Below are 17650 nucleotides of genomic sequence, written 5' to 3' on the forward strand. Positions count from 1 at the left end.
TCCTGTTCTCAGTGGATAAGGAGAGAAAGAGAGCAGGTTGGTCCTCACCTCCTCACTCCACCCACTTGTGCAGGTCTGAAACACACACACACACACACATACACAGAAAGCTGTCACCCCAGGAACCCAAGTGGCCCCCACCTCATCTTTCATGATTACACCCCACGTAGACATACACTTGCACCTATGTCAAACTTAGCCCAACCCCTCTTGCACCCTGTGCCCCACTGCCAGTTACCCATGTGAGGTTTTTAATAAGGTGGATGCAAGAGTTGGTCTTGCTCTCTTCTGGGTGACGCGGATTGGAAGGGGTTCTCTAAACATTTAGCAAAACTATTCAGTTTTTTTTTTTTTCTTTTACTTTGTGAAACTGTAAATACATCTACATTTATCCCAGAGAGGAGCCATGAAGTGGACCTGGGTGCTTGTGGCAGTCTTGCTGTCCTTTGGGGGGCTATCACTGGGCAGAGATAGCTTGGACTTCCCAGAGTACGATGGCAAGGACCGCGTGCACGACCTCAACGCCAAGAACTATAAGTCTGTGATGAAGAAGTACGATGTCATGGTGGTGTACTACCATGACCATCCCGGATCCAGCCGCGTCGCCCAGAAACAGTTTGAGATTGAGGAGTTGACCCTTGAGGTGGGTTGAGATGGGGACTATGGGTAGAATAAGGACGATAGCTTACTGATGGGAAAGCTGTATAACTAGTGCTGCATTCATAGTGCAGAGCACACAGGAACGTTACACAGTGTTGAACTCATAGTTGCTATATAGAGTTTAGTTTGAGGATGTGGCAGAGTTTGTATTTTTGATCTAGTTTAATTGCATTTGGTTGTGCATGATTTGAATCATGCAGATGTGTGTGACAGAATACTGCTGGTAGAGGAATTAAGCTTCAAATTGAAAATGTAAAAATTGATTTTTATAGTTAAAGTGCACATGTGTGGTTACAAGGAAAATAAAAGTAATTTTGTCCAGCAAAGACTTTTTTTGCCAGATTTGAAATGGGTTAAATGTGAAACTGAGCACAGGGGAAATTGAGGCTGCTAGGTGGAAAATAGCTTTGCTGGATTCAGAAACGCTGATAGATGAAGTCTCAAAAATGTGTCGCAAGCCTGCTGTGTGTCGTCAGTGTCGCCCACCCAAGGCAAAGAGCTGAGCTGTGGATATCATGTATTCTGGCAAAGTGTGTGTGTGTGGGGGCGGGGGGGGGGGGGGGGGGGGGGGGGGGGAGTTGGTGTACCTAACGCACCTCTACCAGTACACCTCAGGCCTCCTGTCAGCCTGGATACTCAGCAGTTTCAGGACATTTCTCACAGAGAGACATTACATCATCATTCAGCAAGCTTTCAGTATCAGCTCACAAACGCATCAAACCCTAACTGACCTGGGTCGGTCCTCATGTTACTTTAAAAAAACACACACAGAATATCAAATGACACACTGCATTTTTTCAAGAAAAGTCGTATTTGCCTTTCTTGTCCTTCTTGTCCACACATTTTAGATTGGACCAGAAACAGACCTGCCCGGTTCTCAAACTGTATTTTACACAGACTTTATATGTTTTGAAGAAATACTGGACTAATACCTTGCTGGGAAATTTGCAGTTCTATTAAAAAAGTCTGATGGGTGACAGATTTTTAGAATAGATACACTGGATCGTGTGGCGACCATATTTTAAGGCATTTGGCATGGCCACTGCACAGTGCATAAAGAAGGCTGCTTCCTGAGACATTTTGTGTATTGTTGTGTTTTAGGAGAGCTGCAAGCTTTGCTTGGGGGCTCCTTTTAGAACCGGCTCGCAAAACAGGCACAATTATAGAAAGGAAAGCATGGATACACGCTGCTCCCCTTGGCATATCACATCCGATCAACAGCCTCTGGTGCCTCTGTATGGGAGCCTTTGGGATCGGTCTCAGGGCTGGAGGCCAGCACTGGAGGTTCTGGCTCCAGTAGTGCACCTTCAGCTCTGGGATTGACACTTGAAGTACTGTACTTGTCAGCGGATCCCAGAGCGCAGAGCATCACCGCCATCACGCCAAAATAGTCCCTGGGCTGGTGGGGCTTCTGGCGCTATATTTATCCCAAGCTGCTTTTGTGGTGGGCCGAGCTCCCAGAAGGCTTGTGTTTCTCCTTATGAATGTATTATGATTTACCTTTAATAAGGATTTATTATTAGTAACAGGCGGCAGCAGCAAAGGGCACTCTGTTAGTGAAAAGTTAGATGAAATATGACATTGTGGGAGTGAGGAGGTCTTAATTAAGTGTTTTCTCCCTTGGCCAAAGAAAGGTTTGATTGTTGAGGCGGCCTAGCAGTGTGACTGGAGTCTATTGTGTGTGTTCATGCGTAATCATGTTGCCATATTTCCTAAATGCGCTGGGTAAATTGCTCCCTGTCCGTGAAAACAGATTATACAAATTTGATGTATATAAGGATATAAAAATGTATGAGGAGAAATAATTTGTGATCCACAGTAGGGAGCAGGAAAAGTACATTTCATCATGCTGTGTTCATATTTTTGCCATATATACATATACATACTGTATATGTCTAAAATCATATTTATATGATCTCAGTGTCTCGTTGAACAGGTACAAAATGGCAGCATTTAAGAACAAAAATATTGAAGCTGCAGAGCATTTTGCATGTTGTGCAGTTGTAAAACATGCTGATCCAGCTATAAAATCCCATCTGAGATACTCAGCAAGTTGGCTTAACTTTACTTGTAGTTAGGGAGGTTCGCTTGCTCCAAAGAAATGATACCAGCCACATTACAGCAGATACACCAAGATCTAACAACAGCTCTGAATGTATATACTTGGAGCACAAAGTAGATATGCAGTTTAATCGTAAAAACAAACTGCAGGAAAAATGATGTCACCGGATAATTTAATTTGTTTATTTTGCATATTCAAATCCAGATAAACAACCTCTAATGTTCCTATGCAAATACACACGTTTATTTGCAATGTACCTCTCACTTGAAAGGCTCGTAATGTATTAGTTTTATTAAAATGTTTACAAAGAAAAATAGAAAAGAACTAGAAAATGACCAGCATAAATACTAGGTCTTTTTTCACATCTTTTCATTACAATTTATCTACAAATGTGTCCTTCGGTTGCTTGGATAGTATGAAGCCTTACTCACCTCAATCACTTGCCCTTTGAAAGTTTTTAATAGCCTACTTAAATGCCAAGAGGGTGAGGTCTGCAACAAAATATAGTTCAATGCAAGAAAAGCTAAAGTCACAGTAAAACCAAATACTGTACTTAAAGACTCAATTTGCTTTTTATTTTTTTTAAATGTACATAATGTTAGGTGTGTGTATACTTTAGCGTTAAGGATATATTCGCAAATATTCTACACCTATTGCTAAGCAACAAACTCACTAACTAAACAGCTTCACTGTGCCCCACCCATCTACAAACAATCAAAAGAAAAGCCAATAACTATCTGCACAACAACCTGCAGGACAGTCCAGTTAGTCTAACTATTTATGCCAGTAAAAGCAGCTGCTCAAGAGCTCTGACACCAGTGTGCACACTTGTGTGTGTTTGTGTGTGTGTGTGTGTGTGTGTGTGTGTGTTTATTACCATCCAAAAACACTGACACAACCCTCGAACCACTTCCTCAATGCAGTCTGTCTGTGAACGTGGCACTGCCATTGGTGGAACCAACTGTCAGTCATGAGGTTCAAGTTTCATACAGATTTAGAAAGTGCATGAGCAGCGCTCTGAAAAGCAGGCTTTTATGGTAATGAAACTACTGAGTGAGACAACTTTATCAAAACGGTATAAATGTGCATCAGATACTGCACACTCATGCAGGCTTGTATTCCCATGTGTTATAGGCTTACACCAAACTGCCATACCATGTCCTCGGTTATATGACAGTGTCTTTGTTTTACAGCTTGCAGCCCAGGTCCTGCATGAGTTTGATGAGGAAGATATCGGAGTCGGCCTCATCGATGCAAAGCACGACAAAGCCGTTGCTAAGAAATTAGGTAAACCCTCAGCAACATCACTGCAGACACCTATAATTTGAACACAATGCAAAATGATTTTGTAATGGCTAAGAATTTGAACTAACCTGTCTGAGTAGCTTTCAGTGGAATCTGGCCTGCTGTACATTCATGAAACTATAAAACAAGTCATCGGCCACGCCCTGAGCTGGCGCCGCACTAGTGTAAGAAAATGTGGGTCGGATGAGGCCAACTTGTCAACACGCGTGACCTTGGCTCTGCTCTGTGCTTCTTCTCTTCCCCCCCCCCCAGGCCTTGACGAGTCCGACAGCATCTTCATCTTCACAGACGATGAAGTCATAGAATATGATGGCGAGCTTGCAGCAGACACTCTTGTGGAGTTCATCTTTGATGTTCGTGAGGATATGATCTCCCAGTTATTAATAGCCTGCTTTATTTTAGAAAAAGAAAACATAAATGACAGTTTGCTTTCTTTGAAGATGACTCACACAATCTGTTCTTCTTTTCTCCATCACCTTCAACTCCATTGCTCCCCCCCCCCTGCTTTTTTTTGTATCCTCCATGACCCTCCTTTTCCTTCATAGGTTCTTGAGGATCCAGTGGAAATTCTTGACAATAATAGGGAACTGAAAGGCTTTGAAAACATCGAAGAGGACATCAAACTGGTGGGCTACTTTAAGAGTCACAAGTCAGAACGTAAGAATCTGTACTGTGATGGCATGATAACCTGTTCTAATTTGTTTTTTTTACAGTTGCTTTTCAACTTAAAATGATTGCATATTGAAGCAAGTGCAACAGAGACCAGGGTCAGATTGCTTGATTTAACTTTGAGCTGCAGACTGATTTGATTTTTAAAAAGGATTTGCAAGTGACAACACTAGGAGCCACATTAATGATGAGTGCAACAAGTCTACATGCTTAGATATTTCATACAGGGGCTGATCTACTGAAACAACTTGATGGATGCCTGTAAAATTTCAGATTTTGTGGCTTTTGCCGATGCTGCTGAAGAGTTCCATCCTCACATCAGCTTCTTTGCCACATTTAATCCCAAGGTGAGTAATAAAGATTATTATCTTCTGTTTGATCAGACACACTTAAAAGCCCATAATAAGACTGGGTAGAATATAAACTATAAATACAAATGTAACTAACTTTAAACCTTTGTATGTATATTATATGTATAGTCATTTCTTAAAATGTTAATTAGTGCAGCTTTAACATAATTAAGTGAAACATACACATTTTTTTAAAGCAATCGGCAATAAATCGAGCCTTGAGGCACTCCACGAAGAAGCATAGCCCTCTTTGAGGATTAGAACATATTTAATTCCATGTATTTAAAACCTGCACTGAAAAATATATTTTCTGCATCTTAACTGTCTGCTGAATCAGAGGAGTTTGATCAGGAATAGATTGGTGGGTAGACAACTATCATGTCTGAGGTAAGCAATGTTGCCCTATAAAACACCGAGCTCTCAGTTTGGGAAAATGTCCTTCTGTCTTCTGTCAGACAGATTCCCAGAAGTCCTCAATGAAATAAATATTGTCCCTCATCAGGGTTTCTCTCTATCTGTATATTGAAAAGTAAGAAGTACACGAGCAGACCTGTTTGTCCAAATAAACGTTGGTCTGCAGATTAGCCACTGAACGTTCAATAAACCCATCTAAAACACAACCGGTACCTGCGCTGCGTATACAATTCAAAACATATTTTGACCAATAATTTGCATTTATTTATACAAACTAAATTGGGGACATTTTTTGTGAATTAAACATTTGAGTTGTAAACCATTAACATGGTTCCTATAGGTCCTTTGTGCTCAGGATTAGTGGTTCTAATTCTTCGGTCGTGTGTTACAGGTTGCCAAGGCTCTGGAGCTGAAGCTCAATGAGGTAGACTTCTATGAACCCTTCCATGATGATCCAATTGTCATCCCAGGAAAACCTTACACTGAGGAGGAGCTGGTGAAATTCATTGAAGATAATGACAGGTAAGTCCTATCAATGCTATGCCACAATGATATCATGAGGTAAGAGCTCAACGGTCCACAATGAAAAACAAAACGTGTAAAAACGTGTTCCTCTGTGATTTTTAAGGCCAACCCTGAGGAAGCTGCAGCCACACAACATGTATGAGATCTGGGTAAGAACAAACTACCCCAAAGATCTGTTTTTGTCCAACTATTCCATGAAAGGGCTTTGATGAGATTTCAACTCTCTGAACTCTCTGAATTCCCTGAAACTGTAAAGTCACCCCGGTGGGTTGAGTTTTGTCTTTATTGTTTCAACAGGAAGACGATATTGATGGTGAACATATCATTGCTTTTGCAGAGGAGTCTGACCCAGGTAAAGGAACCCTGAATCAATTGTAAACATAACTGACATAAACGCCACAAGATTATGTTCAAATCATAACCAGTCACCAATAGCAAATCCAGAGAGCATAAAAACTGGGCAGCAAAGGGGTTGGAGGAGGTTTTTGCATGGTGATGACCGGCTGTTAAGGGTATGCAGCTATTCAGTATTCCTGCAGACGAATGAAGGATGTGTATTAAAATGATCTGCAAATGCCCATTACCACCATGTTGCCACCTTACTGATTCCCCCTTGTAGTAGTTTAGTTTTAGTTTCACTGTTGTGCTCTCCTCTCCTTAGACGGTTATGAGTTCCTGGAGATCCTGAAGGAAGTTGCTGAGGATAACACAGACAACCCTGACCTCAGCGTTGTCTGGATTGACCCTGACGACTTCCCCCTGGTAAGAATATACCACAGTTCAATAACGCATGCTGAAACACATACTCTTCACATAGTCTTGATTGACACTGACTCATGACAGCTAAATTAATCCAAATTCTTTTTTTCTTATTTTCCCTGCAGCTTCTGCCCCACTGGGAGAAGATTTTTGGAATTGACCTGTCCTCCCCACAGATTGGTGTTGTCGATGCTCATGATGTAAGTCATATTTTTTGGTACTTTATTCATAGATTGCCTGTTGCTGGATGCTGGAATTTGTGGTAATTTGATGAATTACAAATGTGTTTGGTAATATAAACATTCAGAGCAAAAATGCATGGATTTTCTTTGAACCAATCTTGGAGGCCTTGCCTTTTAGAGGAGCTTGTGTTAAATTTACTTTTAATATCCTTAATATTTCAGTTGATATTCTGCTTCCACTGTGTATATCATCAAAGGTTCTATATACAACATTAAGAACACTGATATAGCAGAAAACAAATATTTGCTATGTAAAGATAAAATGGATAAATGTCTACCTGAGCAGAGCTTGAAGTAGCTCTCCCTCTTTGTGTGTTGTAATAGGCTACAAGTGCATGTGAGTGCTTGTGAGTGCATGTGTGTGGAATCCACAGGCTGGCTATTCGCCAGCCACCTAGCAAATGCTGTTAGCATCATTAGCTGCTAGCTGCTGGCGCAGCCGACACCATGTTGAGAGCCATGTGGAGGCAATCCTTAAAATATGCTCTAAATTTGGAATTTATCACCTTAAACTAATTTGTTTAATCACATTATCTCAAAATAACTGACATATGGCAAACCTGGGGCAGGTAGTATGCCAGTGTAGATAGTTTATTAATTTATAAGACTCTATATAAAATTGTTTGTATGCATCTCAATAGGGGCCCATTACGTAGGTAGAATTTGCTCCAAGGAACCCTAGCAAGTTAATCCGGCACGATTTTCTATACAGAATATGAGTAAATCCACACTGTATCCAAGTTTGTTTTGAATCCGCACGCCTGTGTGCTTGTGCAACTTGCATGTGCGTCCTGTGCAAACATTGCTCCATAGAGCTACTAGTCGTCAAAAACACCACAAGTCACCCTTGAGGCTTTCGCCTCCTCAGAGAAGCTTTAGCTGAGTTGGTTTAACTTCTTCTTCTTCTTCTCTCTGCAGGCTGACAGCGTGTGGTTGGACATGGACGATGGCGAAGACTTGCCAACTGTAGACGAGCTGGAGGACTGGCTTGAGGATGTTCTGTCAGGTGAAATAGATCCTGATCATGATGATGATGATGATGATGATGACGATGACGACGACGATGACGATGACGATGACGATGACGACGACGACGATGATGATGATGACGACGATGATGATGACGACGACGACGACGATGACGACGACGACGACGATGATGATGACGACGACGACGACGATGATGACGATGATGATGATGATGACGACGACGATGATGATGATGACGACGATGATGATGATGATGATGACGACGATGATGATGATGACGATGATGACGATGATTATTAAATCATTAAGTCATAGTTTACTCTTTAAGTCTGACCAATGCAGTTTCAAGAGTCAACATCATTACTTTTGTAACTAGTTCTCATGTTGAACTCATCAGTCCATTTTGATATCTCATCTGTTCATCATCCTCTCCCTGCATCACAGCAGAACAATATTCCACTACTCGTTTAGCCCTCTACGACATATTCACTAATCCTCCATGTAACAAACTACTTTCTAAGATAAGATCCCAAAGTACCTTTATTTACATAACACTGTCTGGTACAATAAAAAAAGAAATTCTTTGAAAACCTCGCCATCTACTATTAATTTTTATATTATTATCAAGTTTTTATTTTCCAAAGCACTGGAGGGGTTACAATGTTGTATGCATTATGTCTGAGTCCATCTGTGGAGTCTGTTGCAGTCTGAATGTGTTTTATCTGTTCACTTATTTTCTTGTTTACCCAAGTATCGAAACAACTGAAGCCAGACCCAAGGGTGCTAGCAGGCTTTTCTGATGGGTCTTAAGCATCACCAGCCTACTCTGTGAAATCAATGTAACGCTGTACACTGAAAGTGCTGTACATCATATGGATGTTTTCTACGATGATGAAATATGACAACAGCCATATTCTATTTTTGTAACAAGAGGATTTTAACTGTAAAGTCTTAAATAAATTACAGCTTGGACAGAAACACCATTACCGTGTAGTTTTTTGTGTGCGTGCTTGTGAATTATGAATAAATACATAATTATTTTGATAACATAATTATTTATATATATATATATTTATATATATATTTATATATTTATATTTGTATATATATATTTATATATTTATATATTTATATTTATATATTTATATTTATATTTATATTTATATTTATATTTATATTTATATTTATATTTATATATATTTATATTTATATTTATATTTATATATGTATGATCTAAATTGTGCAGCAGGATTTCAGGATGAAAGCCTCAAGGAACCTGAACCGACATGCAGAGGTGAATTACCAATACCTGCCAAATAACCTGTAATAACTGTAGCTATACACTATGTGCATCATTATAGAAATGTTCCTAAATAGGTAATGGTAGCATCATACATTTTGCAAAAGAGTTTGAGTTTATGTGGACACATTTCCCACCACACAGTGTATATAAATCCAAATGTTTATGTGGAAAGTTTAGTGTACTTTCAGTTTCAATAAACCTCTCAGAAACAGTGAGAATAAGAGACTTCCCAAACTGATCTCACTTCTAACCACGCGCAGCCACACAGAGCACACAGAGCTGGAACAGAAGTGAAACTAGTGTTAAGTTCCCTGTTTAGTCCTTTTACTGTAATTCATGTACAAATTGAAGATAAAAAAACAAACACTTGAACTGGCAGCTATTCAGTTTGCTCCCTCCCTTTTGGTGTGGAACGTCCTGAAGAGGCTCCGCCCCCGGTCCCCCAGGGGTCAGAAGAGTCTACCAAGAGGAGCAGGGAAGAGGAGGGCACAGAGCAGGTATGTGTGAAGAGGCAGAGGACCGGTGAGGACCACCACGAGGACGGAGCGCCCTCCACTTCAGGCCTCGGACCATCCACAAAGAGCCGGGAAGAGGACTAGAGATTGTCACTGTTATGTAAATACACTTAATCAGAGCGTTATGTGCTAATTAGCGGAGTTGCGAGTTACAGGTTATGAAGGTTTAAAACTCCAGGCGGGGCGCTCTAGCACTCGCCTGTACAAAGGAATGAGAAAACTAACTCTGAAGGACACGCTTGGGCAACTATACACTGATATCAAATCTTGGAGTAAACTGCCAGATGAGAACAGTACGTACCACAGCTTGAGATAGCAAAACGTAGACGTCACACTTTGGAGCCTGTTAGGCTAGGCTTTCACAACATACACACACACTGATGACGCATCGAAGGAGGATCCCGGACGAGAGCCAGTGTGAGCGGATAAGCTCAGTGCTCCAACCAGGCCGTCGCTCTGCTAAAATCGATCCCGCCTGCACCTTGACTTTGACCAATGGCTTCTCTAAGGAGAACCTACAAAACTTACCGCGCTGCCGTGTCCAAGCGCCTTTTCACGTTGCTCTCAATCGGAGAGGAACTGTTAGGACCGTGCACGTTTAACTGCTCGGCTAATATCTCTGTGATAAATAAAACTATTGCTTGAATCTAAGTAAACGCCTCGAACTCAATTCGTTAAGTTGTCTACACGACATCACCACCCTCCATTTCAGGCCTCAGCTTTCTCACACAAAGAAGCTACTGGCAGTCGGCTGAAGACAGTGACTCGGATTGAGACCGACAGCCTGTTTGCTGCAGGATCGTAAAACCTTTGCCTTTGGCAGCACTGATAAAGCACCAGACAGCCTTCCCTCGCGTCTGGCGGGGTTGGCGACAGGTAGCATCCTGCAGCAGAGCTTTTAAATGTCTCTTCTTTGTGGATTTTCCTTTTGAATAAGAGTTGTTGATGCTAGATGCAGAAACCTGAGGTAAGTTAACAGTGAATGGTTGTTATTCTGTTGTGTACTTTTCTTTATAAAGTCCAGATTATAACAGTTATTCAAAGATTGTTCATTTTACTCACTCTATATCTGTTTTTCATAGTTAGGTGAAGGTGGCTGTACCAGACAGAGGTATGTTAAATATTACTAACGTTAAGAAAAGGTTTCCAAGTCTCTTTTACTCAGGTATCGATGGCTGTAACACAGGAAGCAACATCCTGGATCTCCTTGACAACATAGAAGATGTCTTCCCTCTGGACCAGATGAGAGGGATGGAGGACCACAGGACCAGATGGAGAGCGGCGGTAGAGGGGCTGAGTAAGTAATCCCTCACTAAGACTACAGAAGTATCAGTAATAAGATTCCACCATTGAACAATGTAAAGGTCGTATAGTTGAGTTTAAAGTATTCATCTCTTGTGTTTGTGTCTCACAGGGCAGGACTCCTCTGTGCTTTTGTCTCACTCCTGGGGCAGCTGAGAGTGGACGTCAACCAACCCATCATCAGGAAGACCCAGACCCACCACAGACCACTGAACCACTCTCAGCACCCCAGTGAGTCCGAGACCCAGTGAGTACGGTTATGTCCTCCCTGCCCCTCCAACCCAGACACCAACCGCTCCACCCACCAGCCGAGAGGACGAGGAGCGCCCCGTCCCCACCGGCACAGAGGACGTAGTCTGTCTCCGCCTGCTTCTTCTGTGCTGGTGGGTTTGGGAAGCTCCTCACACACACAGGAAGCCGTCAGCAGCTCTTTGCATCTGATCACAAACCAAGAAGCAGACAGACGCTTCAGGCTGAACGAGAAATAATAATTCTAAAAACTTTAAGGTATTTACTTCGTCACATATAGAACAAAAACATGTAAACTGTATGTATACTGTTTATTTACAGAGTAGCACAATAAAAAGAAATGCATGACAAACTTTCTATATATGTATTTATATTAGAAACAATATCAAGTGAGAATTCTATATCTTTTAGATTTTCATTTGACTCAAAGGCATTACTGTTAGTACTGTTAACTATTATAATATTACATGATATAAATAAAATGGGGAAAGCTTTAGATTACGGCCCGCAACGTGCAGAATAATTCTTCCCAATTTAATTATAACTAAATCATAAATAATTGAAATCTTTACTGATTGTTAACCAGTACAGAATGTAATGACACATACATGTAGGTGCAAGGGAAAAAGATGTGATGCTGATGAATAAGGGGGGAGACAATGGGGGAACTTAATTAATTCATATCATTATTATCATTTTTTATAACACTGCTGTAGTTTATTTCAAAATGATCATATAGAACTGACCAACACTGGAGAGGCACAGATGATGACAAAATAAGGTACATTTGTGTTTTTACTTTGCAACAAACAGAGGTAGAGGTACAAGAGTACTGCTCTCCTATCACCCAAATAAGAAGATGTCCATACAATTTTCCAATTACTTTTATTTATCAAAAATAGCGTCTTTCACAAATTTTAATCTAACATTAAATACCAACATAACATGAAACAAATACTATGAAAATAAATCTCTAAACCAAGTGTGCAATTTTTAATTTAACTAAAAATAAATTACTTTAACATAATCCAAAATACCAATATTCAAGAAAACAGAATTTAACAGCAAAATCACAGAATAAAAAGACTAATAACCACTATTGTGGTTTCAGATTACAACCAACTGAATACCCTTCCGCTCACACTTCCCTTTCCAAGAATGCAGTAGTGTGACCCACAGAGTTAAAAAAAAAGGAAAAAAGACAAATACTAATAAATGTACTATAATAAATCACCTCTGGCTAAATCATCATTCACTTGACTACAACATCGCTACACTGTCTTACTGTTTAGTTTATCTAGTAAAATATTCTATTTCATTGTATATACTGTGCATTTTTTTTATTTTACTTTATATGTTCTACTCTGTTATTTTATTGTATATATTGTGCATTTTTTATACTTAATATTTTGCTGTAGCGAACACATTTCCCCTTGAGGGATGAATAAAGTATGTATCTATCTATCTATCTATGTCCTTGATTTTAAAACATATGTATTCATTTAAACTAAGATCATAAAGGTTTTTATTTTGACGTCAGTGAATCCTTGAGGTTTTAGGGGGAACATATCTCTTTGCTCGGCCCCTCTAATCTCGTGACACAACCCCCCCCCCTCCTCCTCCTCCTCCTCCCCCGTATGTGACACGCATGCGCCAGCTAGAGACACGCCTCTTCTTTTTGCAAGCCATGTGGTTGTCGTTGATAAATAAAGGTATTTGCTGATTTTTACCCCAGCGTTTTAATTTTTTAATTTTGCATACAACACGCAGACTTATTGCACAGTCGGAGCAGCCACAATGTCAGCGGGCGTCGCGAACCTCCAGGCACAGGTGGAGTCGGTGCTCGGAGCGCTGGTCAAAGCCGCCACGGTGGAGTTAACCAAACTGTTCGAGAGCCGATACCGAGCATCGGCGTTGGATGTGGGCCGCGCTGAGGACAAAGGGCAAAGTGCCGCACTGGATTGTTTGTCTACTGGGGACACAACACGCAGCATCGGTGTGCAAGTGGACGAGGACGTTTGTCCGCCGTTTGAGCTTTCTGGTGGGTCTCTTTGGAGCTTTAACTCCCGTGACTTCCTGTTTACGTCCACGGTTAGGCTACAGGGACAGATGCACGAGGAGAGTGCACACTGGTTGCTTTAACTGCACGGCAAATTCCGCATAATGGTCACTTTGTACGCAACCAGTGCACATTTAGCTTTGTGCTTTTTATGTGTTTAGTTCTTGCACACGCTTTGTTAATCTGGAACTGTTGCACTGAACTCCTGTAGGGTGTGTTTCCCATTGCAAACCCAGAGTAAAGGAATGCGTGTGTGCCTCTGCTTTAACCCCTCCCCCTTCTCCACAGGCCCCCCTGTCCTTTCAGATGGAGATTGTTTGAGGGAGTGCAGTGAGGAGGAGGTGGAGGGGAGTCTCGTCCCATCGGAAATCCTCCTGGCTGATGTTAATGGCCAAGTTGACCCTGAGGGGTCGCCTCAGGTCAGTGAGGGTTTACGGAGGAGTTATTAACCTGTGGCATGGGGGGGCTATAAAAATGCACTGCTTTTTTTTATAGCAGTGCATTTTTGTCATATTTGTTTTTTAGAATAGCTTGTGTTTCCCCCAAAGGTTGGGCTCAGTTGATCACCCAGTGTGCTGAACACGCGCACATTTGTAATGTTTCTTCTTTAAACAGGTTGTGGCAGAGACTGTAGATAGGGCGGAGTCGAGCGGGTGTGAAGTAGAGTCTCCAGCTGATAGGGATCCTCAAACAGAGGTCGTTTTGCATGGTAAGCAAAAGCACCGGGACACTGAGTTGAAATCCAAGGTTATAACACACTGATAAACGGATACAACTTATGCAAACAGATTTTTTTCTCTCTTTCTTACTGTGCACACAACCACGGGAAATCAGTTTGGATTACACAAAGCCCGCTGAATTGTACAAGTGGGAGTTGCAGATGAGAAAAGGGATGTGAGACATGTTTGATTGATTGATGCAAATCATCCGAATTATGTTCTTGTTCAGCTTTTTTCTGAACATTTTGTTGTTAATGAAAAACAGAACAACATAAACGCAACATATCCCCATCATTGCAAGTGTCGCAAGGCATCCTGGGTTAGGCATAAGCACTTCAGAAAAGGGAAGTATGGATGGATAATAAACTGTACACACACACACAAGTGTCACAAATGGTCCCACTTAAAGGCGCCATCAGTGAAACATGTCTATACTCACACCTAGTGGCCGCTGTTGGCAGCTACAATACAAACAAACTTGTGTCTCCCTCCACAAATCCTAAGGTTTGTCGAAAGTAAATTCTACAACTGAGATTTTTCTGATAAATATCTAACGTAGTACTTATTAGCGATACTGCACATCCTACTCATCTACCCAACCTTTCTACATGTCAGTAATCAGTAACCACAGCTCCACCACAGAGTAATTGACGTGAAGTGAAGCCACACTGCTGGAGCTTACAGTAAAGTGTGCAGTTGCGATAAAAGTTTTGCCGTCATAGACTTGTTTTCTGTATAAGCTGATAGCAGTTAGGTAGATAGAAACCGGTGACCAGACGGGGTACGGTGAAGAAATCGCTGGACTGCGATGCTGACATCTCAAAGCTCGAGAGAGAATACATCAAAGGTTGTGGCAGCGATACCACAACTCAACTTATTCAAAAGCTGTTACTTTAACAGATGGACAAAGCCAGCAGTGATTCATGTTCCATGTCTCAAAGGGAGTCATTGTATTGTAACTGTAAAGGATGGTTGGAATGTACAATATAATAAAAAATGCCTCTTGGTGTTTTTCAGTCTCTGCAGAGACGTGGACATTGAGCTCTCCGGCTAAGCAGAAGCCTCTCGTGATCCAACCAGACACACGCAATATCATCTCTGGGGAGACGGTTAAGTTTGTCTGCCCGTTGATCCTCAAGTCAGAGTCTCCAGCCCCTAAACCGGACCATTCAGAGAAGCCTGTTGAAACCGAGCCTCAGCAGGTCTGCGTCAGTACCGCCAAGGGCACCGCCTACAGTCCGTCCCCGTCTGATGGGGCGGTGACTCCTCCTCCGGTTGCGGTTTGGGAACGGGTCCACACGCCGAAGGAGAAGAAGACCAACCTCCACATGAAACGGAAACTGACTTCTCCCGACCAAAAGCTGACGCGTCCCTGTGCGGTGCAGCTGGTGGACGTGCTCACGGTGCCTGAGTCTGAGATGAGGCTTCAGGACTCTGCTGCTAAGGGCCCTAATGCTAACCACAAAACTGGTGGGCCTCTGCCCAAAGATCTCCGGCGCCACCAAGGTCTTCACACCGGCCACCGCCTCTGCTGCTTCACCCCCTGTGGCAACGGCGTCTGGCGGCTTCAGAAGGTGGTCGCCCACTCCCGGGAAGGATACCCGTGCAGCATCTGCAGGAAGACGTTCAAGCGGAGGAAGATTCTCCGGCGGCACGAGCGCTTTCACACTGGAGAAAGGCCGTACCCGTGCTCGTCGTGCTCCAAGTCGTTCGCCCTGAGGAAGAGCCTCCGGCGCCACCTGAGGTTCCACACGGGCCAGAGGCCGCACACCTGCACGAAGTGCGGCAAGAGCTTCCGTCTGCGGGAAAATCTGAAAGCACACCTGAGGTTCCACACTGGGGAGAAGCCTTTCAACTGCGCCACTTGTGGGAAGATGTTCAGGATCACAAAGAATCTGGAGAAACACAAAGAGAGCCCGTGTGGATTCTTTGTTACTTCATTCAGGACAATCGCGGGCTTGTAGCAGTGGAATAACAGTCGCCAGTGGATGGTTGTGGTGGTTGCACCACTTTCTACCTCAGACTGAAAACACTGTATTGCTGTCATGACTTTCATGTATATTTTTTTGGAAGTTATAGCTATGAAAGAAAAAGAGACCCTGATCCAGATTGATTCCAGAAAAGTTCTATTTTAATGACCAATAAGAGGGGATTTTAGTGTGATGGGGGCTTTTCTTTTTTTTTGGAAGCTTATACTACTGATGGTCTTATTTTTCTTAGTTTATTATTCCTTGCCATGTGTTTTCCTCTTGTGATTGTGGACCAATGTTTGCGGAACAGTGGGCAAGGGTTGTACAACTACTTGACCCTTTTTTGCATTCGGCCTTCTGAGAAACAAATTGTCAGTCTGCAAAAAAATTCCCTCCACCGAACAGCAGGTTTACCACAGATGTGCTCACGTACCGGTTGGGACAGTTTGGTTGGGCAACATACAAGTCCTCACCTGCCAACCCTTCTGTGTCATGGTTATGTATGAAGTACTTTCACTGATATTTGTTTTATGTCTATAGTCTTTTTATGTTATGCCTTTTTGGCTTTACACCCACGCCTCTTTTAAAAAAGTATTTGGTTTTGTATTCATGCTATGATTACTGAATGTATGTAGACTTCTTTCCTTTCATAACCGAGATGTCAAAACCCTCTTGTGTACTTTTTTTTTTTACTGTTTTTTAAAAGTGTTTATATTTCTGAATACGTGTCTCCTATCATATTGTAAAACGTATTTTACTAGATAACGTTTTCTCATGTATTATTACAAAATAAATTTTTGTGGCACATAGTTATTTTGTTTACTATGTAGGAAAAATAGCAAAACACTGTAAAAGTCCTTCATTTAGAATCTTACTTTAAAGTACAAAAGGAAAAGTCTACCCGTGTTACAGCTGTAAAAGGCTGATTTTCACTACTTTATATTCTGCCTGGAAGCCTTAGTTTGTGTTTTTATATCAGAATGTGTTAAGTGATTTATACTTCAAATTGATAGTCTAAATCTGCAAAAGTAACTAGCGAATCAAGTGGTTAAAAAAAATTTTGTGGAGCAAAATACTGGCTTTCAAAATGTAGTGGATTACTGTAATACGGTAGTATAACTACATACCAAAAAGAAGCTACAATTGTACTGAAGTACAATACCGAAGTAAATGTATTTATTTACATTCCACCACTACTAAGAAGAATAAGTACATTTTGCAATTGTTTTATTCGATTGTGATGAATCTACTGTGGGGTTTGTGCCACCAGGGTTCCCATCATGCTTTGGGTGATGTAAACAGGAAGTGTAATGTTGCTCTGAAGTTAGTCCAGTCAGTTAACTCCAGGTTACAGGAGAACATGACTGAATAACACGATGATTGATACATTGTAATACATTCCTTTACGCATTTATATTTTGTTGAATTTTACGGCATAAAAAGTCATACTAAATTAGCTATTAGCAGGTTTGTTTTGTTTGCAATGCAACGTTAACCGTGGTTGTAAACGGCAGACCCTTTAACGTTAGTATAAGTGTGACAGTTAACGTTAGTTGT

At 41.6% G+C, this 17650-nt stretch overlaps 2 protein-coding genes across 2 annotated transcripts; both read left to right on the plus strand.

Moving 5' to 3' along the window:
* Positions 1–216: 216 nt before the first annotated feature.
* Positions 217–8959, plus strand: casq1a (calsequestrin 1a). The gene is made up of 11 exons (XM_079173206.1): positions 217–643; positions 3916–4009; positions 4280–4380; positions 4573–4684; positions 4970–5043; positions 5852–5982; positions 6089–6134; positions 6283–6337; positions 6647–6747; positions 6870–6944; positions 7905–8959. The coding sequence occupies exons 1-11, from the start codon at positions 407–409 to the stop codon at positions 8274–8276; spliced, it is 1398 nt and encodes a 465-aa protein (XP_079029332.1). The 5' UTR covers positions 217–406; the 3' UTR covers positions 8277–8959.
* Positions 8960–11496: 2537 nt separating this feature from the next.
* Positions 11497–16893, plus strand: LOC306706223 (uncharacterized protein). The gene is made up of 5 exons (XM_079173205.1): positions 11497–11603; positions 13116–13386; positions 13693–13823; positions 14020–14113; positions 15141–16893. The coding sequence occupies exons 2-5, from the start codon at positions 13143–13145 to the stop codon at positions 16085–16087; spliced, it is 1416 nt and encodes a 471-aa protein (XP_079029331.1). The 5' UTR covers positions 11497–11603; positions 13116–13142; the 3' UTR covers positions 16088–16893.
* Positions 16894–17650: the final 757 nt, after the last annotated feature.

The sequence above is a fragment of the Pholis gunnellus genome, assembly GCF_910591455.1.
Source record: "Pholis gunnellus genome assembly, chromosome: 14".
Taxonomy (NCBI): Eukaryota; Metazoa; Chordata; class Actinopteri; order Perciformes; family Pholidae; genus Pholis; species Pholis gunnellus.